We start from the raw sequence: 26318 nt of genomic DNA, 5'->3' as shown, positions 1-26318 counted from the left end.
AGTGAGGATTATCAAGGATTAATTTAACGAAAAGAGGACGGGGGCAGAACAACAAATAATGCTCTAAAGTATCAAAGAGAAAAAAAGAAAAATAAAAAGATTTAATGGATTAAAAGAAGGAGTTTTAAGTGAGGATTATCAAGGATTAATTTAACGAAAAGAGGACAGGGGCAGAACAACAAATAATGCTCTAAAGTATCAAAGAGAAAAAAAGAAAAATAAAAAGATTGAATGGAATGAAAGAAGAAGTTTTAAGTGAGGATTATCAAGGATTAATTTAACGAAAAGAGGACGGGGGCAGCACAAATAAATAATGCTCTAAAGTATCAAAGAGAAAAAAAGAAAAATAAAAAGATTTAATGGATTGAAAGAAGGAGTTTTAAGTGAGGATTATCAAGGATTAATTTAACGAAAAGAGGACAGGGGCAGAACAACAAATAATGCGCTAAAGTATCGAAGAGAAAAAAAGAAAAATAAAAAGATTTAATGGATTTAAAGAAGGAGTTTTAAGTGAGGATTATCAAGGATTAATTTAACGAAAAGAGGACGGGGGCAGCACAACAAATAATGCTCTAAAGTATCAAAGAGAAAAAAAGAAAAATAAAAAGATTTAATGGATTTAAAGAAGGAGTTTTAAGTGAGGATTATCAAGGATTAATTTAACGAAAAGAGGACGGGGGCAGAACAAATAAATAATGCTCTAAAGTATTAAAGAGAAAAAAAGAAAAATAAAAAGATTTAATGGATTGAAAGAAGGAGTTTTAAGTGAGGATTATCAAGGATTAATTTAACGAAAAGAGGACGGGGGCAGCACAACAAATAATGCTCTAAAGTATAAAAGAGAAAAAAAGAAAAATAAAAAGATTCAATGGATTGAAAGAAGGAGTTTTAAGTGAGGATTATCAAGGATTAATTTAACGAAAAGAGGACGGGGGCAGCACAACAAATAATGCTCTAAAGTATCAAAGAGAAAAAAAGAAAAATAAAAAAGATTTAATGGATTAAAAGATAGAGTTTTAAGTGAGGATTATCAAGGATTAATGTAACGAAAAGAGGACGGGGGCAGAACAAATAAATAATGCTCTAAAGTATTAAGGAGAAAAAAAGAAAAATAAAAAGATTTAATGGATTGAAAGAAGGAGTTTTAAGTGAGGATTATCAAGGATTAATTTAACGAAAAGAGGACGGGGGCAGAACAAATAAATAATGCTCTAAAGTATCAAAGAGAAAAAAAGAAAAATAAAAAGATTTAATGGATTAAAAGAAGGAGTTTTAAGTGAGGATTATCAAGGATTAATTTAACGAAAAGAGGACGGGGGCAGAACAAATAAATAATGCTCTAAAGTATCAAAGAGAAAAAAAGAAAAATAAAAAGATTTAATGGATTAAAAGAAGGAGTTTTAAGTGAGGATTATCAAGGATTAATTTCACGAAAAGAGGACGGGGGCAGAACAACAAATAATGTTCTAAAGTATCAAAGAGAAAAAAAGAAAAATAAAAAGATTTAATGGATAAAAAGAAGGAGTTTTAAGTGAGGATTATCAAGGATTAATTTAACGAAAAGAGGACGGGGGCAGAACAAATAAATAATGCTCTAAAGTATCAAAGAGAAAAAAAGAAAAATAAAAAGATTTAATGTATTAAAAGAAGGAGTTTTAAGTGAGGATTATCAAGGATTAATTTAACGAAAAGAGGACGGGGGCAGAACAAATAAATAATGCTCTAAAGTATCAAAGAGAAAAAAAGAAAAATAAAAAGATTTAATGTATTAAAAGAAGGAGTTTTAAGTGAGGATTATCAAGGATTAATTTAACGAAAAGAGGACGGGGGCAGAACAAATAAATAATGCTCTAAAGTATCAAAGAGAAAAAAAGAAAAATAAAAAGATTTAATGGATTAAAAGAAGGAGTTTTAAGTGAGGATTATCAAGGATTAATGTAACGAAAAGAGGACGGGGGCAGAACAAATAAATAATGCTCTAAAGTATCAAAGAGAAAAAAAGAAAAATAAAAAGATTTAATGTATTAAAAGAAGGAGTTTTAAGTGAGGATTATCAAGGATTAATTTAACGAAAAGAGGACGGGGGCAGAACAACAAATAATGCTCTAAAGTATCAAAGAGAAAAAAAGAAAAATAAAAAGATTTAATGGATTAAAAGAAGGAGTTTTAAGTGAGGATTATCAAGGATTAATTTAACGAAAAGAGGACAGGGGCAGAACAACAAATAATGCTCTAAAGTATCAAAGAGAAAAAAAGAAAAATAAAAAGATTGAATGGAATGAAAGAAGGAGTTTTAAGTGAGGATTATCAAGGATTAATTTAACGAAAAGAGGACGGGGGCAGCACAACAAATAATGCTCTAAAGTATCAAAGAGAAAAAAAGAAAAATAAAAAGATTTAATGGATTGAAAGAAGGAGTTTTAAGTGAGGATTATCAAGGATTAATTTAACGAAAAGAGGACGGGGGCAGAACAACAAATAATGCTCTAAAGTATCAAAGAGAAAAAAAGAAAAATAAAAAGATTTAATGGATTTAAAGAAGGAGTTTTAAGTGAGGATTATCAAGGATTAATTTAACGAAAAGAGGACGGGGGCAGAACAAATAAATAATGCTCTAAAGTATCAAAGAGAAAAAAAGAAAAATAAAAAGATTTAATGGATTAAAAGAAAGAGTTTTAAGTGAGGATTATCAAGGATTAATTTAACGAAAAGAGGACGGGGGCAGAACAAATAAATAATGCTCTAAAGTATCAAAGAGAAAAAAAGAAAAATAAAAAGATTTAATGGATTAAAAGAAGGAGTTTTAAGTGAGGATTATCAAGGATTAATTTAACGAAAAGAGGACGGGGGCAGAACAAATAAATAATGCTCTAAAGTATCAAAGAGAAAAAAAGAAAAATAAAAAGATTTAATGGATTAAAAGAAGGAGTTTTAAGTGAGGATTATCAAGGATTAATTTAACGAAAAGAGGACGGGGGCAGAACAACAAATAATGCTCTAAAGTATCAAAGAGAAAAAAAGAAAAATAAAAAGATTTAATGGATTAAAAGAAGGAGTTTTAAGTGAGGATTATCAAGGATTAATTTAACGAAAAGAGGACGGGGGCAGAACAAATAAATAATGCTCTAAAGTATCAAAGAGAAAAAAAGAAAAATAAAAAGATTTAATGGATTAAAAGAAGGAGTTTTAAGTGAGGATTATCAAGGATTAATGTAACGAAAAGAGGACGGGGGCAGAACAAATAAATAATGCTCTAAAGTATCAAAGAGAAAAAAAGAAAAATAAAAAGATTTAATGGATTAAAAGAAGGAGTTTTAAGTGAGGATTATCAAGGATTAATTTAACGAAAAGAGGACGGGGGCAGAACAACAAATAATGCTCTAAAGTATCAAAGAGAAAAAAAGAAAAATAAAAAGATTTAATGGATTAAAAGAAGGAGTTTTAAGTGAGGATTATCAAGGATTAATTTAACGAAAAGAGGACAGGGGCAGAACAACAAATAATGCTCTAAAGTATCAAAGAGAAAAAAAGAAAAATAAAAAGATTGAATGGAATGAAAGAAGGAGTTTTAAGTGAGGATTATCAAGGATTAATTTAACGAAAAGAGGACGGGGGCAGCACAACAAATAATGCTCTAAAGTATCAAAGAGAAAAAAAGAAAAATAAAAAGATTTAATGGATTGAAAGAAGGAGTTTTAAGTGAGGATTATCAAGGATTAATTTAACGAAAAGAGGACAGGGGCAGAACAACAAATAATGCTCTAAAGTATCAAAGAGAAAAAAAGAAAAATAAAAAGATTTAATGGATTTAAAGAAGGGGTTTTAAGTGAGGATTATCAAGGATTAATTTAACGAAAAGAGGACGGGGGCAGCACAACAAATAATGCTCTAAAGTATCAAAGAGAAAAAAAGAAAAATAAAAAGATTTAATGGATTTAAAGAAGGAGTTTTAAGTGAGGATTATCAAGGATTAATTTAACGAAAAGAGGACGGGGGCAGAACAAATAAATAATGCTCTAAAGTATTAAAGAGAAAAAAAGAAAAATAAAAAGATTTAATGGATTGAAAGAAGGAGTTTTAAGTGAGGATTATCAAGGATTAATTTAACGAAAAGAGGACGGGGGCAGCACAACAAATAATGCTCTAAAGTATCAAAGAGAAAAAAAGAAAAATAAAAAGATTCAATGGATTGAAAGAAGGAGTTTTAAGTGAGGATTATCAAGGATTAATTTAACGAAAAGAGGACGGGGGCAGCACAACAAATAATGCTCTAAAGTATCAAAGAGAAAAAAAGAAAATAAAAAAGATTTAATGGATTGAAAGAAGGAGTTTCAAGTGAGGAGTATGAAGGATTAATTTAACGAAAAGAGGACAGGGGCAGCACAACAAATAATGCTCTAAAGTATCGAAGAGAAAAAAAGAAAATAAAAAAGATTTAATGAATTGAAAGAAGGAGTTTCAAGTGAGGATTATCAAGGATTAATTTAACGAAAAGAGGACAGGGGCAGAACAACAAATAATGCTCTAAAGTATCAAAGAGAAAAAAAGAAAATAAAAAAGATTTAATGAATTGAAAGAAGGAGTTTCAAGTGAGGATTATCAAGGATTAATTTAACGAAAAGAGGACAGGGGCAGAACAACAAATAATGCGCTAAAGTATCAAAGAGAAAAAAAGAAAAATAAAAAGATTTAATGGATTGAAAGAAGTAGTTTTAAGTGAGGATTATCAAGGATTAATTTAACGAAAAGAGGACAGGGGCAGAACAACAAATAATGCTCTAAAGTATCAAAGAGAAAAAAAGAAAATAAAAAAGATTTAATGAATTGAAAGAAGGAGTTTCAAGTGAGGATTATCAAGGATTAATTTAACGAAAAGAGGACGGGGGCAGAACAAATAAATAATGCGCTAAAGTATCAAAGAGAAAAAAAGAAAAATAAAAAGATTTAATGGATTGAAAGAAGTAGTTTTAAGTGAGGATTATCAAGGATTAATTTAACGAAAAGAGGACGGGAGCAGAACAACAAATAATGCTCTAAAGTATTAAAGAGAAAAAAAGAAAAATAAAAAGATTTAATGGATTGAAAGAAGGAGTTTCAAGTGAGGATTATCAAGGATTAATTTAACGAAAAGAGGACGGGGGCAGAACAACAAATAATGCTCTAAAGTATTAAAGAGAAAAAAAGAAAAATAAAAAGATTTAATGGATTGAAAGAAGGAGTTTTAAGTGAGGATTATCAAGGATTAATTTAACGAAAAGAGGACGGGGGCAGAACAACAAATAATGCTCTAAAGTATTAAAGAGAAAAAAAGAAAAATAAAAAGATTTAATGGATTAAAAGAAGGAGTTTTAAGTGAGGATTATCAAGGATTAATTTAACGAAAAGAGGACAGGGCAGAACAACAAATAATGCTCTAAAGTAATAAAGAGAAAAAAAGAAAAATAAAAAGATTTAATGGATTAAAAGAAGGAGTTTCAAGTGAGGATTATCAAGGATTAATTTAACGAAAAGAGGACGGGGGCAGAACAACAAATAATGCTCTAAAGTATTGAAAAAGAAAAAAAGAAAAATAAAAGATTGAATGGATTAAAAGAAGGAGTTTCAAGTGAGGATTATCAAGGATTAATTTAACGAAAAGAGGACGGGGGCAGAACAACAAATAATGCTCTAAAGTATTAAAGAGAAAAAAAGAAAAATAAAAAGATTTAATGGATTAAAAGAAGGAGTTTTAAGTGAGGATTATCAAGGATTAATTTAACGAAAAGAGGACGGGGGCAGAACAACAAATAATGCTCTAAAGTAATAAAGAGAAAAAAAGAAAAATAAAAAGATTTAATGGATTAAAAGAAGGAGTTTCAAGTGAGGATTATCAAGGATTAATTTAACGAAAAGAGGACGGGGGCAGAACAACAAATAATGCTCTAAAGTATTGAAAAAGAAAAAAAGAAAAATAAAAGATTGAATGGATTAAAAGAAGGAGTTTCAAGTGAGGATTATCAAGGATTAATTTAACGAAAAGAGGACGGGGGCAGAACAACAAATAATGCTCTAAAGTATTAAAGAGAAAAAAAGAAAAATAAAAAGATTTAATGGATTAAAAGAAGGAGTTTTAAGTGAGGATTATCAAGGATTAATTTAACGAAAAGAGGACGGGGGCAGAACAAATAAATAATGCTCTAAAGTATCAAAGAGAAAAAAAGAAAAATAAAAAGATTTAATGGATTAAAAGAAGGAGTTTTAAGTGAGGATTATCAAGGATTAATTTAACGAAAAGAGGACGGGGGCAGAACAACAAATAATGCTCTAAAGTATCAAAGAGAAAAAAAGAAAAATAAAAAGATTTAATGGATTAAAAGAAGGAGTTTTAAGTGAGGATTATCAAGGATTAATTTAACGAAAAGAGGAGAGGGGCAGAACAACAAATAATGCTCTAAAGTATTAAAGAGAAACAAAAATGAAAAGATTTAATGGATTTAAAGAAGGAGTTTTAAGTGAGGATTATCAAGGATTAATTTAACGAAAAGAGGACGGGGGCAGAACAACAAATAATGCTCTAAAGTATTAAAGAGAAAAAAAGAAAAATAAAAAGATTTAATGGATTAAAAGAAGGAGTTTTAAGTGAGGATTATCAAGGATTAATTTAACGAAAAGAGGACGGGGGCAGAACAAATAAATAATGCTCTAAAGTATCAAAGAGAAAAAAAGAAAAATAAAAAGATTTAATGGATTAAAAGAAGGAGTTTTAAGTGAGGATTATCAAGGATTAATTTAACGAAAAGAGGACGGGGGCAGAACAACAAATAATGCTCTAAAGTATCAAAGAGAAAAAAAGAAAAATAAAAAGATTTAATGGATTTAAAGAAAGAGTTTCAAGTGAGGATTATCAAGGATTAATTTAACGAAAAGAGGACAGGGGCAGAACAACAAATAATGCTCTAAAGTATTAAAGAGAAAAAAAGAAAAATAAAAAGATTTAATGGATTAAAAGAAGGAGTTTTAAGTGAGGATTATCAAGGATTAATTTAACGAAAAGAGGACGGGGGCAGAACAACAAATAATGCTCTAAAGTATCAAAGAGAAAAAAAGAAAAATAAAAAGATTTAATGGATTTAAAGAAAGAGTTTCAAGTGAGGATTATCAAGGATTAATTTAACGAAAAGAGGACGGGGGCAGAACAACAAATAATGCTCTAAAGTATTAAAGAGAAAAAAAGAAAAATAAAAAGATTTAATGGATTAAAAGAAGGAGTTTTAAGTGAGGATTATCAAGGATTAATTTAACGAAAAGAGGACGGGGGCAGAACAACAAATAATGCTCTAAAGTATCAAAGAGAAAAAAAGAAAAATAAAAAGATTTAATGGATTTAAAGAAAGAGTTTCAAGTGAGGATTATCAAGGATTAATTTAACGAAAAGAGGACAGGGGCAGAACAACAAATAATGCTCTAAAGTATTAAAGAGAAAAAAAGAAAAATAAAAAGATTTAATGGATTAAAAGAAGGAGTTTTAAGTGAGGATTATCAAGGATTAATTTAACGAAAAGAGGACGGGGGCAGAACAACAAATAATGCTCTAAAGTATCAAAGAGAAAAAAAGAAAAATAAAAAGATTTAATGGATTAAAAGAAGGAGTTTTAAGTGAGGATTATCAAGGATTAATTTAACGAAAAGAGGACGGGGGCAGAACAACAAATAATGCTCTAAAGTATCAAAGAGAAAAAAAGAAAAATAAAAAGATTTAATGGATTTAAAGAAAGAGTTTCAAGTGAGGATTATCAAGGATTAATTTAACGAAAAGAGGACGGGGGCAGAACAACAAATAATGCTCTAAAGTATTAAAGAGAAAAAAAGAAAAATAAAAAGATTTTATGGATTAAAAGAAGGAGTTTTAAGTGAGGATTATCAAGGATTAATTTAACGAAAAGAGGACGGGGGCAGAACAACAAATAATGCTCTAAAGTATCAAAGAGAAAAAAAGAAAAATAAAAAGATTGAATGGAATGAAAGAAGGAGTTTTAAGTGAGGATTATCAAGGATTAATTTAACGAAAAGAGGACGGGGGCAGCACAACAAATAATGCTCTAAAGTATCAAAGAGAAAAAAAGAAAAATAAAAAGATTTAATGGATTGAAAGAAGGAGTTTTAAGTGAGGATTATCAAGGATTAATTTAACGAAAAGAGGACAGGGGCAGAACAACAAACAATGCGCTAAAGTATCAAAGAGAAAAAAAGAAAAAAAAAGATTTAATCGATTAAAATAAGGAGTTTTAAGTGAGGATTATCAAGGATTAATTTAACGAAAAGAGGACGGGGGCAGCACAACAAATAATGCGCTAAAGTATCAAAGAGAAAAAAAGAAAAATAAAAAGATTTAATGGATTTAAAGAAGGAGTTTTAAGTGAGGATTATCAAGGATTAATTTAACGAAAAGAGGACAGGGGCAGAACAACAAATAATGCTCTAAAGTATCAAAGAGAAAAAAAGAAAAATAAAAAGATTGAATGGAATGAAAGAAGGAGTTTTAAGTGAGGATTATCAAGGATTAATTTAACGAAAAGAGGACGGGGGCAGCACAACAAATAATGCTCTAAAGTATCAAAGAGAAAAAAAGAAAAATAAAAAGATTTAATGGATTGAAAGAAGGAGTTTTAAGTGAGGATTATCAAGGATTAATTTAACGAAAAGAGGACGGGGGCAGCACAACAAATAATGCGCTAAAGTATCAAAGAGAAAAAAAGAAAAATAAAAAGATTTAATGGATTTAAAGAAGGAGTTTTAAGTGAGGATTATCAAGGATTAATTTAACGAAAAGAGGACAGGGGCAGAACAACAAATAATGCTCTAAAGTATCAAAGAGAAAAAAAGAAAAATAAAAAGATTGAATGGAATGAAAGAAGGAGTTTTAAGTGAGGATTATCAAGGATTAATTTAACGAAAAGAGGACGGGGGCAGCACAACAAATAATGCTCTAAAGTATCAAAGAGAAAAAAAGAAAAATAAAAAGATTTAATGGATTGAAAGAAGGAGTTTTAAGTGAGGATTATCAAGGATTAATTTAACGAAAAGAGGACGGGGGCAGCACAACAAATAATGCTCTAAAGTATCAAAGAGAAAAAAAGAAAAATAAAAAGATTGAATGGAATGAAAGAAGGAGTTTTAAGTGAGGATTATCAAGGATTAATTTAACGAAAAGAGGACGGGGGCAGCACAACAAATAATGCTCTAAAGTATCAAAGAGAAAAAAAGAAAAATAAAAAGATTTAATGGATTGAAAGAAGGAGTTTTAAGTGAGGATTATCAAGGATTAATTTAACGAAAAGAGGACGGGGGCAGCACAACAAATAATGCGCTAAAGTATCAAAGAGAAAAAAAGAAAAATAAAAAGATTTAATGGATTTAAAGAAGGAGTTTTAAGTGAGGATTATCAAGGATTAATTTAACGAAAAGAGGACAGGGGCAGAACAACAAATAATGCTCTAAAGTATCAAAGAGAAAAAAAGAAAAATAAAAAGATTGAATGGAATGAAAGAAGGAGTTTTAAGTGAGGATTATCAAGGATTAATTTAACGAAAAGAGGACGGGGGCAGCACAACAAATAATGCTCTAAAGTATCAAAGAGAAAAAAAGAAAAATAAAAAGATTTAATGGATTGAAAGAAGGAGTTTTAAGTGAGGATTATCAAGGATTAATTTAACGAAAAGAGGACGGGGGCAGCACAACAAATAATGCGCTAAAGTATCAAAGAGAAAAAAAGAAAAATAAAAAGATTTAATGGATTTAAAGAAGGAGTTTTAAGTGAGGATTATCAAGGATTAATTTAACGAAAAGAGGACAGGGGCAGAACAACAAATAATGCTCTAAAGTATCAAAGAGAAAAAAAGAAAAATAAAAAGATTGAATGGAATGAAAGAAGGAGTTTTAAGTGAGGATTATCAAGGATTAATTTAACGAAAAGAGGACGGGGGCAGCACAACAAATAATGCTCTAAAGTATCAAAGAGAAAAAAAGAAAAATAAAAAGATTGAATGGATTGAAAGAAGGAGTTTTAAGTGAGGATTATCAAGGATTAATTTAACGAAAAGAGGACGGGGGCAGCACAAAAAAATAATGCTCTAAAGTATCAAAGAGAAAAAAAGAAAAATAAAAAGATTTAATGGATTGAAAGAAGGAGTTTTAAGTGAGGATTATCAAGGATTAATTTAACGAAAAGAGGACAGGGGCAGAACAACAAATAATGCGCTAAAGTATCAAAGAGAAAAAAAGAAAAATAAAAAGATTTAATGGATTGAAAGAAGGAGTTTTAAGTGAGGATTATCAAGGATTAATTTAACGAAAAAAGGACGGGGGCAGAACAACAAATAATGCTCTAAAGTATCAAAGAGAAAAAAAGAAAAAAAAAGATTTAATGGATTGAAAGAAGGAGTTTTAAGTGAGGATTATCAAGGATTAATTTAACGAAAAGAGGACGGGGGCAGAACAACAAATAATGCTCTAAAGTATCAAAGAGAAAAAAAGAAAAATAAAAAGATTCAATGGATTGAAAGAAGGAGTTTTAAGTGAGGATTATCAAGGATTAATTTAACGAAAAGAGGACGGGGGCAGAACAACAAATAATGCTCTAAAGTATCAAAGAGAAAAAAAGAAAAATAAAAAGATTCAATGGATTGAAAGAAGGAGTTTTAAGTGAGGATTATCAAGGATTAATTTAACGAAAAGAGGACGGGGGCAGAACAACAAATAATGCTCTAAAGTATCAAAGAGAAAAAAAGAAAAATAAAAAGATTTAATGGATTGAAAGAAGGAGTTTTAAGTGAGGATTATCAAGGATTAATTTAACGAAAAAAGGACGGGGGCAGAACAACAAATAATGCTCTAAAGTATCAAAGAGAAAAAAAGAAAAAAAAAGATTTAATGGATTGAAAGAAGGAGTTTTAAGTGAGGATTATCAAGGATTAATTTAACGAAAAGAGGACGGGGGCAGAACAACAAATAATGCTCTAAAGTATCAAAGAGAAAAAAAGAAAAATAAAAAGATTCAATGGATTGAAAGAAGGAGTTTTAAGTGAGGATTATCAAGGATTAATTTAACGAAAAGAGGACGGGGGCAGCACAACAAATAATGCTCTAAAGTATCAAAGAGAAAAAAAGAAAATAAAAAAGATTTAATGGATTGAAAGAAGGAGTTTCAAGTGAGGAGTATGAAGGATTAATTTAACGAAAAGAGGACAGGGGCAGCACAACAAATAATGCTCTAAAGTATCGAAGAGAAAAAAAGAAAATAAAAAAGATTTAATGAATTGAAAGAAGGAGTTTCAAGTGAGGATTATCAAGGATTAATCTAACGAAAAGAGGACAGGGGCAGAACAACAAATAATGCGCTAAAGTATCAAAGAGAAAAAAAGAAAAATAAAAAGATTTAATGGATTGAAAGAAGGAGTTTTAAGTGAGGATTATCAAGGATTAATTTAACGAAAAGAGGACGGGAGCAGAACAACAAATAATGCTCTAAAGTTTTAAAGAGAAAAAAAGAAAAATAAAAAGATTTAATGGATTGAAAGAAGGAGTTTCAAGTGAGGATTATCAAGGATTAATTTAACGAAAAGAGGACGGGGGCAGAACAACAAATAATGCTCTAAAGTTTTAAAGAGAAAAAAAGAAAAATAAAAAGATTTAATGGATTGAAAGAAGGAGTTTCAAGTGAGGATTATCACGGATTAATTTAACGAAAAGAGGACGGGGGCAGCACAACAAATAATGCTCTAAAGTATTAAAGAGAAAAAAAGAAAAATAAAAAGATTTAATGGATTGAAAGAAGGAGTTTCAAGTGAGGATTATCAAGGATTAATTTAACGAAAAGAGGACAGGGGCAGAACAACAAATAATGCTCTAAAGTATCAAAGAGAAAAAAAGAAAAATAAAAAGATTTAATGGATTGAAAGAAGGAGTTTTAAGTGAGGATTATCAAGGATTAATTTAACGAAAAGAGGACGGGAGCAGAACAACAAATAATGCTCTAAAGTTATAAAGAGAAAAAAAGAAAAATAAAAAGATTTAATGGATTGAAAGAAGGAGTTTCAAGTGAGGATTATCAAGGATTAATTTAACAAAAAGAGGACAGGGGCAGAACAACAAATAATGCTCTAAAGTATTAAAGAGAAAAAAAGAAAAATAAAAAGATTTAATGGATTGAAAGAAGGAGTTTCAAGTGAGGATTATCAAGGATTAATTTAACGAAAAGAGGACAGGGGCAGAACAACAAATAATGCTCTAAAGTTTTAAAGAGAAAAAAAGAAAAATAAAAAGATTTAATGGATTGAAAGAAGGAGTTTCAAGTGAGGATTATCAAGGATTAATTTAACAAAAAGAGGACAGGGGCAGAACAACAAATAATGCTCTAAAGTATTAAAGAGAAAAAAAGAAAAATAAAAAGATTTAATGGATTGAAAGAAGGAGTTTCAAGTGAGGATTATCAAGGATTAATTTAACAAAAAGAGGACAGGGGCAGAACAACAAATAATGCTCTAAAGTATTAAAGAGAAAAAAAGAAAAATAAAAAGATTTAATGGATTGAAAGAAGGAGTTTCAAGTGAGGATTATCAAGGATTAATTTAACAAAAAGAGGACAGGGGCAGAACAACAAATAATGCTCTAAAGTATTAAAGAGAAAAAAAGAAAAATAAAAAGATTTAATGGATTGAAAGAAGGAGTTTCAAGTGAGGATTATCAAGGATTAATTTAACAAAAAGAGGACAGGGGCAGAACAACAAATAATGCTCTAAAGTATTAAAGAGAAAAAAAGAAAAATAAAAAGATTTAATGGATTGAAAGAAGGAGTTTCAAGTGAGGATTATCAAGGATTAATGTAACGAAAAGAGGACGGGGGCAGAACAAATAATGCTCTAAAGTATTAAAGAGAAAAAAAGAAAAATAAAAAGATTTAATGGATTGAAAGAAGGAGTTTCAAGTGAGGATTATCAAGGATTAATTTAACGAAAAGAGGACAGGGGCAGAACAACAAATAATGCTCTAAAGTATTAAAGAGAAAAAAAGAAAAATAAAAAGATTTAATGGATTGAAAGAAGGAGTTTCAAGTGAGGATTATCAAGGATTAATTTAACGAAAAGAGGACAGGGGCAGAACAACAAATAATGCTCTAAAGTTTTAAAGAGAAAAAAAGAAAAATAAAAAGATTTAATGGATTGAAAGAAGGAGTTTCAAGTGAGGATTATCACGGATTAATTTAACGAAAAGAGGACGGGAGCAGAACAACAAATAATGCTCTAAAGTTTTAAAGAGAAAAAAAGAAAAATAAAAAGATTTAATGGATTGAAAGAAGGAGTTTCAAGTGAGGATTATCAAGGATTAATTTAACAAAAAGAGGACAGGGGCAGAACAACAAATAATGCTCTAAAGTATTAAAGAGAAAAAAAGAAAAATAAAAAGATTTAATGGATTGAAAGAAGGAGTTTCAAGTGAGGATTATCAAGGATTAATTTAACAAAAAGAGGACAGGGGCAGAACAACAAATAATGCTCTAAAGTATTAAAGAGAAAAAAAGAAAAATAAAAAGATTTAATGGATTGAAAGAAGGAGTTTCAAGTGAGGATTATCAAGGATTAATTTAACGAAAAGAGGACAGGGGCAGAACAACAAATAATGCTCTAAAGTTTTAAAGAGAAAAAAAGAAAAATAAAAAGATTTAATGGATTGAAAGAAGGAGTTTCAAGTGAGGATTATCACGGATTAATTTAACGAAAAGAGGACGGGAGCAGAACAACAAATAATGCTCTAAAGTTTTAAAGAGAAAAAAAGAAAAATAAAAAGATTTAATGGATTGAAAGAAGGAGTTTCAAGTGAGGATTATCAAGGATTAATTTAACGAAAAGAGGACGGGGGCAGCACAACAAATAATGCTCTAAAGTATTAAAGAGAAAAAAAGAAAAATAAAAAGATTTAATGGATTAAAAGAAGGAGTTTCAAGTGAGGATTATCAAGGATTAATTTAACGAAAAGAGGACGGGGGCAGAACAACAAATAATGCTCTAAAGTATTGAAAAGAAAAAAAGAAAAATAAAAGATTGAATGGATTAAAAGAAGGAGTTTCAAGTGAGGATTATCAAGGATTAATTTAACGAAAAGAGGACGGGGGCAGAACAACAAATAATGCTCTAAAGTATTAAAGAGAAAAAAAGAAAAATAAAAAGATTTAATGGATTAAAAGAAGGAGTTTTAAGTGAGGATTATCAAGGATTAATTTAACGAAAAGAGGACGGGGGCAGAACAAATAAATAATGCTCTAAAGTATCAAAGAGAAAAAAAGAAAAATAAAAAGATTTAATGGATTAAAAGAAGGAGTTTTAAGTGAGGATTATCAAGGATTAATTTAACGAAAAGAGGACGGGGGCAGAACAACAAATAATGCTCTAAAATATTAATGAAAAAAAAAGAAAAATAAAAAGATTTAATGGATTGAAAGAGGGAGTTTTAAGTGAGGATTATCAAGGATTAATTTAACGAAAAGAGGACGGGGGCAGCACAACAAATAATGCTCTAAAGTATCAAAGAGAAAAAAAGAAAAATAAAAAGATTTAATGGATTAAAAGAAGGAGTTTTAAGTGAGGATTATCAAGGATTAATTTAACGAAAAGAGGACGGGGGCAGAACAACAAATGATGCTCTAAAGTATCAAAGAGAAAAAAAGAAAAATAAAAAGATTTAATGGATTAAAAGAAGGAGTTTTAAGTGAGGATTATCAAGGATTAATTTAACGAAAAGAGGACGGGGGCAGCACAAGAAATAATGCTCTAAAGTATTAAAGAGAAAAAAAGAAAAATAAAAAGATTTAATGGATTAAAAGAAGGAGTTTTAAGTGAGGATTATCAAGGATTAATTTAACGAAAAGAGGACGGGGGCAGAACAAATAAATAATGCTCTAAAGTATCAAAGAGAAAAAAAGAAAAATAAAAAGATTTAATGGATTAAAAGAAGGAGTTTTAAGTGAGGATTATCAAGGATTAATTTAACGAAAAGAGGACGGGGGCAGAACAACAAATAATGCTCTAAAGTATTAAAGAGAAAAAAAGAAAAATAAAAAGATTTAATGGATTAAAAGAAGGAGTTTTAAGTGAGGATTATCAAGGATTAATTTAACGAAAAGAGGACGGGGGCAGAACAAATAAATAATGCTCTAAAGTATCAAAAGGAAAAAAAAAAATAAATAGATTTAATGGATTAAAAGAAGGAGTTTTAAGTGAGGATTATCAAGGATTAATTTAACGAAAAGAGGACGAGGGCAGAACAACAAATAATGCTCTAAAGTATTAAAGAGAAAAAAAGAAAAATAAAAAGATTTAATGGATTAAAAGAAGGAGTTTTAAGTGAGGATTATCAAGGATTAATTTAACGAAAAGAGGACGGGGGCAGAACAACAAATAATGCTCTAAAGTATTAAGGAGAAAAAAAGAAAAATAAAAAGATTTAATGGATTGAAAGAAGGAGTTTTAAGTGAGGATTATCAAGGATTAATTTAACGAAAAGAGGACGGGGGCAGCACAACAAATAATGCTCTAAAGTATTACAGAGGAAAAAAGAAAAATAAAAAGATTTAATGGATTGAAAGAAGGATTTTTAAGTGAGGATTATCAAGGATTAATTTAACGAAAAGAGGACGGGGGCAGAACAAATAAATAATGCTCTAAAGTATTAAAGAGAAAAAAAGAAAAATAAAAAGATTTAATGGATTGAAAGAGGGAGTTTTAAGTGAGGATTATCAAGGATTGATTTAACGAAAAGAGGACGGGGGCAGAACAAATAAATAATGCTCTAAAGTATTAAAGAGAAAAAAAGAAAAATAAAAAGATTTAATGGATTGAAAGAGGGAGTTTTAAGTGAGGATTATCAAGGATTAATTTAACGAAAAGAGGACGGGGGCAGCACAACAAATAATGCTCTAAAGTATTAAAGAGAAAAAAAGAAAAATAAAAAGATTTAATGGATTGAAAGAGGGAGTTTTAAGTGAGGATTATCAAGGATTAATTTAACGAAAAGAGGACGGGGGCAGAACAAATAAATAATGCTCTAAAGTATCAAAGAGAAAAAAATAAAATAAAAAGATTTAATGGATTGAAAGAAGGAGTTTTAAGTGAGGATTATCAAGGATTAATTTAACGAAAAGAGGACGGGGGCAGAACAAATGAATAATGCTATAAAGTATCAAAGAGAAAAAAGAAAAATAAAAAGATTTAATGGATTGAAAGAAGGAGTTTTAAGTGAGGATTATCAAGGATTAATTTAACGAAAAGAGGACGGGGGCAGAACAACAAATAATGCTCTAAAGTATCAAAGAGAAAAAAAGAAAAATAAAAAGATTTAATGGATTAAAAGAAGGAGTTTTAAGTGAGGATTATCAAGGATTAATTTAACGAAAAGAGGACGGGGGCAGAACAAATAAATAATGCTCTAAAGTATCAAAGAGAAAAAAATAAAATAAAAAGATTTAATGGATTGAAAGAAGGAGTTTTAAGTGAGGATTATCAAGGATTAATTTAACGAAAAGAGGACGGGGGCAGAACAAATAAATAATGCTATAAAGTATCAAAGAGAAAAAAGAAAAATAAAAAGATTTAATGGATTGAAAGAAGGAGTTTTAAGTGAGGATTATCAAGGATTAATTTAACGAAAAGAGGACGGGGGCAGAACAAATAAATAATGCTCTAAAGTATCAAAGAGAAAAAAAAGAAAAAAAAGATTTAATGGATTTAAAGAAGGAGTTTTAAGTGAGGATTATCAAGGATTAATTTAACGAAAAGAGGACAGGGGCAGCATAACAAATAATGCTCTAAAGTATCAAAGAGAAAAAAAGAAAAATAAAAAGATTTAATGGATTTAAAGAAAGAGTTTCAAGTGAAAAAATCAAGGATTAATTTAACGAAAAGAGGACGGGGGCAGCACAACAAATAATGCTCTAAAGTATCAAAGAGAAAAAAAGAAAAATAAAAAGATTTAATGGATTGAAAGAAGGAGTTTTAAGTGAGGATTATCAAGGATTAATTTAACGAAAAGAGGACGGGGGCAGCACAACAAATAATGGTCTAAAGTATCAAAGAGAAAAAAAGAAAAAAAAGATTTAATGGATTTAAAGAAGGAGTTTAAAGTGGGGATTATCAAGGATTTATTTAACGAAAAGAGGACGGGGGCAGCACAACAAATAATGCTCTAAAGTATTGAAGAGAAAAAAAGAAAAATAAAAAGATTTAATGGATTTAAAGAAGGACTTTCAAAAGAAGATAATCAAGGATTAATTTAACGAAAAGAGGACGGGGGCAGAACAAAAAATAATGCTCTAAAGTATTAAAAAAGAAAAATAAAAAGAATAGAATCAAATGTTTAGATTAGGAAGACAAAGCAGGTATTTTCTTAAAAAGTGAACAAAATAGCACTTACCATGCTCCTCGTCATTCATACACAACTCTCCGTAACCATGTATTTTGATCTGCAACAGAATTCATATTTTGAGAGTTTTTACGAAGAAAAAGGGTTTTGATATCTGGGCTGGGGTTTGAATTGTTTTCTGTAATGTGCCATGTGACTCTCCTTCTCTATTTGCCAACGGTGGTCCCTTTTGGACAAACACCCAGAAAGTTGGAGAAAAAAGGGCAGGCATTTTATTTCTGGTTGTAGTTTTAAAAACTTGGAACAAGACCCCAGTCAGGGTATTCTTTGTTCTCTGTTCTCAGGGATTCTTTGTTCTCAGGTGCCATATGCTTCTAACTTTTACAGCAGAATCACACAGTCAGTAGTGTAAAATGCTTTTCTAAGAATATGGCTAATTGAGATACACATTATATATTGACACCAAAAGCCAATAGTTTTAATGCATTAATAATATATTACCCATTATTTTACAGGAATGATGAAGACTCAGAACAAAGACTTCCATCACGTGTTCCATTTCTCAAAGGTTTCAGGTCCAGGGGCTATTTGAAAATCGAATTCTTAAGGACTATGTAGCATGCTGAAAACCATAGTTTTTACAAGGATAATGGAAATACAGTAAAGTCAATACCACGTAGCAGGGTAGACATAATTGGAGGGCCAGGGGGGAGGGGGGAGTTTAGTTCATGAGCTCAGTTAAAAGTAAAGCTTACGCAACATAAACAGGTAGAAATTAATAACAAAATCGAATGGTTTCAGGAAGGTTCAATATGCGAAAGCCTAGCGCAACCAACTCAATGCTTGGTGCTAAGTGCATTTTAGGAATTGTTAGGTGGCTACCTTTTTCCCCTTTTTTATGCAAGAGAATATGAAATGACTTTTTAAAAAACTTTTATTGAAAGGGTTATCAAGCCAGAAACCTTTGCTGGTGATCAGCAAAGAGCTTTTAATTACAATTATTGGGCCTCTTTTACCAAAAGGGAGACGATGCTCGTATTATACTTAGTAAGGGGTGCTCAGACTACTTTTTTGGGTCAAGAATTTCGGCAAAGTTTATTTTAAAGATACACAATTACAGATGGCTATTCATTTATAGATATAATGTGCCCTGTGAAAAGAGAATGGAATATTTGATACCAAAATTCTTCAATAAAGTAAAACTGGGATGGTGAAGAAAAGCAGGGGATACATGAATACAAAATTAGAATCAAAGACGTTATCTCCGTTAAAGACTATAGCCGTCGTATTTGACAAAAACCTCCTGCGAGAAAAAATTGTTTTCCAGTAATTTCCTGTAACCAGTGGATTTTCAAAATTCAAACGGAAAACAGAAACAATTGTAAAACAAAACCCCTTCTTGGGACCATGAATTTCTAAAGTAATTTGTTTGGTATGTTGAAATGAGAAAAATGTTAAAAAAGTAGAGAAAAATTGCAAACTGTCGTCTGGAAAATTTTTTGGGACAAATTTCATGCTGGAAATTAATTTGTTTCTGTTGCTGGTTTGAATAATATCCCTCAGTGCCAGAAATTATGGAGGGTATTCCCCCCCCCCCCCCCCACCCAATCAGCGATCTTGTCAGAAAATTAGGGCTTTTGTCGGATAATTGACGACCATTTAACGTCTCGAAACTACTGCGAGAAATCGTTCTGAAATGTATCTTAAGCAAATCTTAGGGGCGTAATTGCCAGATAGGGTCTGGAGCACAGGCTACCAGATTTTCTGCTCGCTTTTTGCTCGCAAGTGATCCGCACTTCCCCTTTTTTACACCAGGGGCCTCTATAACCTCTCTGTGCCCGAGCATGATGGGAAGGTAAATCTCTTCCGTGGAAGAAAAACATGAATATTGAAACAAATCGAGTGGTTTGAGGGCAATCAAAAATTAATCCCACTGAATTATTTTGAAACGGGAATTTTTTCTTCAAACGAAATCTTCAAACGCTAGAAAAATCTAGTTTGACTTCGTTAAACTTCCGAAATGGCAAAAAAATAATCTTTTATGTTGTTTGCGTATCAATTTTCATTTTTTTCATCTCCTTTGACATAAACTTACGAGGTATGCAGCTCATCTTCACTTTCTTTTCTTTTGCCCTCTGCATCCAAGAAATTCGAGTCTATGGGTTGAACCAGCGCCTATACTGGCTCTTCATTCTGGTTCTCATCGAGATTTACACAGAGACTTAAAAAATATCTAGGAAACCGAAACTTTTGGCACTGAATTTTTTGGCATTTAATGTACTCCTAACGAGATATGAGCTTCGTTGTAAATGTACTTTGCAGATTATTGCATTTTCTTCAGAGGTGTATTCCAATACAGATATGCAGTGAGGAAGCATCTCTTAACGCTCCTTCAGAGTGGCTCAATAAGAATTCTTGAATTCTAGACAAACTTTGAAAGTTTGGAGCAGGCACAAAGCCAGCACTGAGAAGGTGTTGTGAGAGGTTTCCCTCAAAGAATCGAGATGCATAAAAAGACGCTCTTGTTACGCTTTTGCCATTTCGGCAACAACTCCCTTTTCATGTAAAATAAGTCACTTAAATAATAATATACAAACAAAAGATGATTAAGGGCTAAGAAAATATGATAGGTTCATTCATTTAATTAAACACGAAAACGAGACTACGGATACTAAATTGTCCAATCATATTAGAGGAGGCTATTCCTGTTACAGTGTGGTGTTGGTGGGGGGGGGGGGGGGTTTAAGCCGAGCAAAGGAAAGATCGGCATGTCATTGATCGAAGCGAAAGCGTTCGTTGCTTGTTCTTTTGAGGTAAAAAATTCAGTAAAAGTATTGTAAAGCCTTCAAGGACTTTTTATCTCGTACTTGGCTGAGAGTTTTTGGAATGAAAACGTTTTAACATTTATTTTTGTAATTTTCCTTTGTTGTATAAAAAAGTATGATAAAGTCAGCCCCGTAGAGCCATATGCTTTTATCATTAAAAACTTTCATTTTCATACCGGCAATACACATTATGGACTCCGAACTGGGGTTTAGTGCTAGGGGTCTCAGGGCAGTGGTGGCGCTAGAAATTCCCCGACGGAGGGACTTGACCTTCTGACAAGGAGGTTAGGCAATCGAAAAGAAAACATGGAATCCCAGTTGCACAAACATTTAGATTATGAAAGGACATGAATTTAATAAACAAGAAAGAGCATCTATTCAGAGATTATGGATTAATATTTCATGTGGGTTACTCGCTTTTATAATAAAATGTCCCTAAAAAACAAAGACATAAATGAAGAAAGTTCTTTGTAGATCTTTCCGTGATATTTCTATATTCTCAATATTCTAAACTTTTCTGAGTAATAAAAAGACGTCATTTAATAATATGGTAGTTTGCACATTATTGTTCGTGTCACAGTAAACAAGTCCAAGAAAGATAATACCTGAGGCGGCACCATAGTTACCGCAGAAGGCGGATAAATTTTCGAATTTTACTGATCCTAGTTCGCTGGAAAATGCAATCATTGATGCAATTGTTCTACCTTTCAATACAACCTTACTCTTAGAATTAATGTCCACAGGCAGAATGCTATTTGATGGTTTTAATCGATTTTCTAGTAATCATTCTCGTCATTCGGGCACCCTACATTGAAACATTGTAATGGGGGGTTTGGTTCTCACTGGTTTCAGTTTGCCAATTCAAACATGTCTCTTGAGATCTCCTGAAATTCTGACTTTCTAGAGTAAAGTTCCAGTTAAGACCCCTATACTAAAGCCTTCAAACAGGTAACAACTTCCCCTTGTACTGGAATATACTTTGCAGGTGTGAACAGAAATTAGACCTTAGAAAAGTAATTTAACATCATTGTTGGCTTTATTATCCAAGGAAGTCTATTTTAAAATCAACCACTAGACTATTTGTGATAAATTAGAACAGGGTCCTATTGAATACAATGCTCTCTGTTTAAGGGATAGTTCTTTAATTGTCCAATATAAGTTCTTTCTCTGACCTTACTTACATGATAATTGTCAAAGTATTATTTGCATGAAAATTAATGAAACATTCATTAAAAGTAAGGCAAAATGTCTGAACTACTAAATGTTCAAGATGCTTTGAAAAATAGCAGTGATGTTGAAACCAACTCAGATTCACAACGTATTCAGTCCCACAAGATAGACCGTTTTCGGCTTTTTGGCATAGGAGAGTGTACCATGGTGTTTGTACATAATGGTCTTATTTTAAGTATGACAGGTACCCCTAAAAATTATCTGACTGCTTGTAGGACAGGATAAGATTAAACCACCTCACAATTCACTAGGTAGAATGCAAATTTGAATCTAATTAAAAAAATTCACTGTATGAAATTAGTAACCAATTGTCTTATTTTAAGAATATCAGATACCAAAAAATGAAACCCCTAAATCTTCCCTGACTACTTGAAGGATGGGATAAAATTAAACTAGAGCACAATTCATTACATACTAACACAATTTTGGATCTGATTAAAAAATATTTGAAATTCTCTTAAAGAAATTGGTAGCTAAGTGTCCTAAATCTAGAATGACAGCTACCAAAATAAGAAAACTACTAAAAATTCTCTGATTGCTTCAACAAAAAGATAACATTAACCAAGTGTATAATTCATTAACGATTTTAAAATCCTTGGATGAAAGCGTACAATTTATTACCTAGAATCCAATTTTGAATGTAACTAAAAAAATAGTTTGAATTCATTGAATGAAATTGTTAGCCAATGGAATGACGGATACCAAAATAAAAAAAACAATATTTTGAAAAAGGAACTAAGAAATTTTTCATAGAATCTGTGACAAAAAAATTTTCACTTCAAACACCTTCAAATGAGTTAAAATACATTCCAAACACCATTAGAAGTGCTCTTGATAAACTGCTAGGAAAAATTTGGAACAAAGCACCAAGTCATTTGAAAATGTTTCTGACAGTGAATTTGTGAAAGAGCTTCAAAAATTTGAAAAACTTCTAAATAAAGTTCATGGTCTTAAAGTAAGAAAAAACTAAAAAATACCTCCATTTAGCTTTCTCAAGACATTTCTGTTATCTTCCAAGTGATGTCTGAAAAAAAAATTCATCAACATTAAAAAACTATGACCTGCAAAAAGATTAAAGATATTGCAATGTTTGATAAAGGTAAAACTTTCACTCCAAACAACCAAATTAGCCTCATGATATGTTCTTAACAGCACTTCTTGGGAGTTTTCTATTAAATATTTTCAAATAAAGAAGCACAAACATTTTTAAATATAGCTGTGACTGCTGACCTGTTTAGAAAAATAAATAGAATCCAAAAATTTTGCAAAATTTTATTGTCATTTGAGAAATCTTGAAATGTGTAAAAATACATTATCAAAACCATTAGAAATTTTTTTGATGAATTTCTAGATCATATTTCGAAAGAAGAACATGAGTAATTTTTCAAAAATATCTGTGACCACAGACGTTTCATAAAAGTTCAAGAATTCAAAAACTTTATAAAAATTCTTTTTCGCTTGAAAACCCTTTAAATGCGTGAAAATACATTGTGAACACCGTTAAAAGTGCTTTTGATGAATGTAAAGCAAAGAAGATCATGAAATCATTTGAAGCCCACTGGTTGCATAAATTGTGCAATTAAATTTTTATTCAATGTGCTTTGTACCAAAGTTATGCAGACCCCTAGGACAAGAAATCTCGTGGTTTTCTGAATGACATTGTTTCAGAGGAAGTTTTCTTGGAAAAGCCTCATCTATGATCCCTATTGAACTGGTGCGGGTGTCTATAATAGATACTGTTAATGGCCATTCTTTAAGCACATTCTAAGGTGCCTCCTACAGAACAATTTTGAAAATCAAAATTTTGTGTGAAAATTCAAGTTTCCGCACGCAAAGTTAGCCACACTGAAATGATCTAGCGAATGCATTTGCCCCACATTACAGAGACTGAGCCTTGCTTTTCGTTATTTGCTGGCTCATACAAATAAAGCTAGGGGTTTTTTAAACCTTCATCTGAAAAAGAACTGCTTTTTATAGAAAGCTTTTTCAAACAAAACCGTGATAATATTTTGTTTTCCTTACCTTGAAATAATGTTTTAATTGGTTGTTGATCCATGTGGACGACCGCCATTTTCATTCGACATATTTATACCGGAAACGAGGCTGCAGCTTGAAATCCGCACACTGTTTTGAGATCAGTGGGGCCTCAAATTATAGGTAAAAAAGACATTCGATGTGGAGGAAATATAATTTTTACGAAACTTCGAAACTGGATTCTGTTTAAACTCTAAAATCGGGGAACATTAAAAATTCAGAGGAAAAAATAAATCGTGTCACCAGTTTCAAATTTAAATTTTACCTCCCCCCCCCCCTATACTCTCCTTGGAACAGCCTGTGGTATGTTCTAGCCATCAAAAGAACATCTATAGCATGACGATTCAATAATCATCTATTGCATGACGATTCAATTTGATCTTTATTTGCAAATAAACAATTCTGCCTTAGGATACGTACATTAGGTAAGCTACTCGAATAGTTAAACAGTCGATGAACCTGACCCAAAATTTGGCCATAACCATGCAGAGCATCAATAACAATTTGATCTTTACAATCTCGAACTCGCACGTTTTACAACAGGGCCTCCAAAAGCTCTATAGATAACCTAGGTGGTGGCAATGCCTACCACGAAGCTAGAAAGTGCTATCTACATCGTTCAAGCTAGGCTTACAGAAATAGCCTTTTTAATCTCAATGGAAACTTTGTTATGTTGTCCCTTAAACGAGCTTTTTATACTTATAGAGTTTTTGTTAGAGTACCCCTAAAAACAGGTGCCACTAAAGATAAGTGCCTTTAATGTGTCCTTGGGTCATAATTATTAAGAACAGCTAGCGATAATTGCCTAGGATCTTGTCGATGTTTTCAATATTAGATGCATATTCTGGCCGTCCTTAGAATAGATATTTTACAAGGCATTCTATTTAAAAATCTTTATCTTGGAAATTTAATTATGATCAATAAGATACAAAGGCCAAATAAAATTCAAAACATTGCTTGGTTCCATGTTTAGGGTATTCGTGCAACAGTCAATCAGTAAAACAATCTGATTTACAAACTGTTATCCATCGTAGTCTTTCTATAAGTTTCAAATCTGTTTTATACTAGACTTTCATAATACGAAACAATAATACCTAATTATGGTTCTAATTTCGCGAAACTTTGTTATCGCGAATTGCTTTAGGCTGTTCTTTATTGCTGGATACATATGGCATTGGGGTGAAAGTGATATTTACAAATACAAAAGCGAAGCAACTGTATAAGCTGCAACCCTGCCCTTCTACCGGGGGGCTTCAATGCATTGGCTTAAATTGTCGGCCATGTTTGATTACAACACAAGCTTTGTGTTTAGCGACAACAAGAAGCAGATAGATCAGGAATTCAAATTTCACCTTTAAAGAGATAAATAAATCAATGTCCAAGAAGAGAATAAACGTTCTTTACCTCATTTTCCGTTTATTGGTAAGAGTTTACAGAATCACTGAGTTACAGAATTACAGAAACCAAGGATTTCACAGAAAATAAATCTTCAAAATATCATGGCGGGACTCTGTTCAACGAAATTTGGCGGGCTTTTCGAAGGTCTCTGTTTTGGCGGTCTTTCATGGCAAAGCATTCTTGCCTCACCCTCTTTACAATGATATGATTGGTTGATAAGAACAACAAGCCAGCATGATTGACAGGATCCCATATTGTTATTTTAATATAGTTCATTTTTATTGGTTAGTTTCAAACAATCCCTCTGCCACATATAAAACTGAATGGCGCCAATGAGCCTTCAGTTCCTCCTTCTGATAAGTGGTGCCGGTCTCCGTCTATTGACGTCGCACACAACACTGTCAGAATGGTATCCCGAAGGAGACAAAGGGATATGGTGGGGGCTAGCCTGTACTCTGACTTGTGGTGCCGGTCTCCGTCTATTGACGTTGCACACAACGCTTGTCAGATAGAGGGTATTCCTAGGAGACAAAGGGATACCTTCGTTGGCTAGCCCCCGACGAGGAACCTTTTTTTGGCCTTCAAGGCAGAGTGATATAGGTCTCACAGTAAACAGTGAGAAATGCCTAGCGCAACATATAGCCTCTCCTCTGCAGCTCATCCCCGCCTTCTCGTGGTGTTGGCTGTTTTCGCCAATGGGGCAACTGAGTCGGGGCGAACGTCCAGCGCCCTAGAAATTAAACTGGACAAAAATTGCCGTGGGGTTTAAACTACTTCTCCAAAACACCCGGTCAGTATAGAGCACTATATATTTTCAACCATATGGCATAAATATAAAGATTTACTCCATTTTTTAATGTCCTCCATACGTTATAAAAGAGAAGTTGTTCATAAATACGAGGGTATAGCTTAAAGGTCTGAAAAAGGGGCATAAAGCCAATGAATCCTTGTTTCCCCAATTCTTATTCAACAGCACCTATTTGCAATATAGAATTTATAGGTTGAGATGATTTGTTATGGCAGTCTTTTGCTAACGAATTCAACAGTCTGATACCCAAAATAATATGAATAAATTTATAGACTTAGTAGAAATATACATTTTGTTATATATATATATATACATCCTCATCTACAAGAGGCCTGCTATGATCTTTGCAGACGTGCTACAAATGGGCAAATACGTGCAATAACGCTAGGTTTCAAATCAAGCTTCTATCTAAACTGCTTATTGGAATGGGGAAGGCTCGACCCTGAAATTAGACTATCCAGCTCTGTGAATCTTTTCATGAAAAATTTACTGTCAATTAACCGCCCAGCCCCAAAGCCGGTCTATCGTATTTATGATCCAAAAGACTTATCCGTCCTAACACAGCTACGGGTTGGACTCAGTAAGCTAAATTTTCATAAATTCAAAGATAATTTTAGGGATTCTTTGAACCCTTT

The 26318-nt window shown here is 31.6% G+C and overlaps 1 protein-coding gene across 8 annotated transcripts in view; it reads right to left on the bottom strand.

Moving 5' to 3' along the window:
* Positions 1-26318, bottom strand: part of LOC135688683 (uncharacterized) — a 160771-nt gene that overhangs the window by 66395 nt on the left and 68058 nt on the right. For 3 of the 8 annotated variants that reach the window (XR_016145023.1, XR_016145022.1, XM_089114389.1), the window contains exons 1-3: positions 23466-23766; positions 22421-22467; positions 17440-17488 (exon numbers count right to left, since the gene is read on the bottom strand). The exons of 1 other annotated variant lie outside the window; for it this stretch is intronic. Coding sequence is in view for 4 of the 7 variants with exons in the window: in XM_089114389.1 (XP_088970515.1) it covers positions 17440-17454 (15 nt within the window). In the remaining 3 variants the exon portion in view is untranslated. Of the gene's footprint in view, positions 1-17439; positions 17489-22420; positions 22468-23465; positions 23767-26318 lie in introns of those variants that run through there. 4 more of the 8 variants (XR_016145024.1, XM_089114392.1, XM_089114390.1 and 1 more) reach the window with 3 other exon arrangements.

Source organism: Rhopilema esculentum, chromosome 20 (genome assembly GCF_057945365.1).
Source record: "Rhopilema esculentum isolate cy_ngs chromosome 20, ASM5794536v1, whole genome shotgun sequence".
Taxonomy (NCBI): domain Eukaryota; kingdom Metazoa; phylum Cnidaria; class Scyphozoa; order Rhizostomeae; family Rhizostomatidae; genus Rhopilema; species Rhopilema esculentum.
The sequence above is the reverse complement of the archived record's forward strand: the minus strand, read 5'-3'. Positions and strand labels throughout refer to the sequence as shown.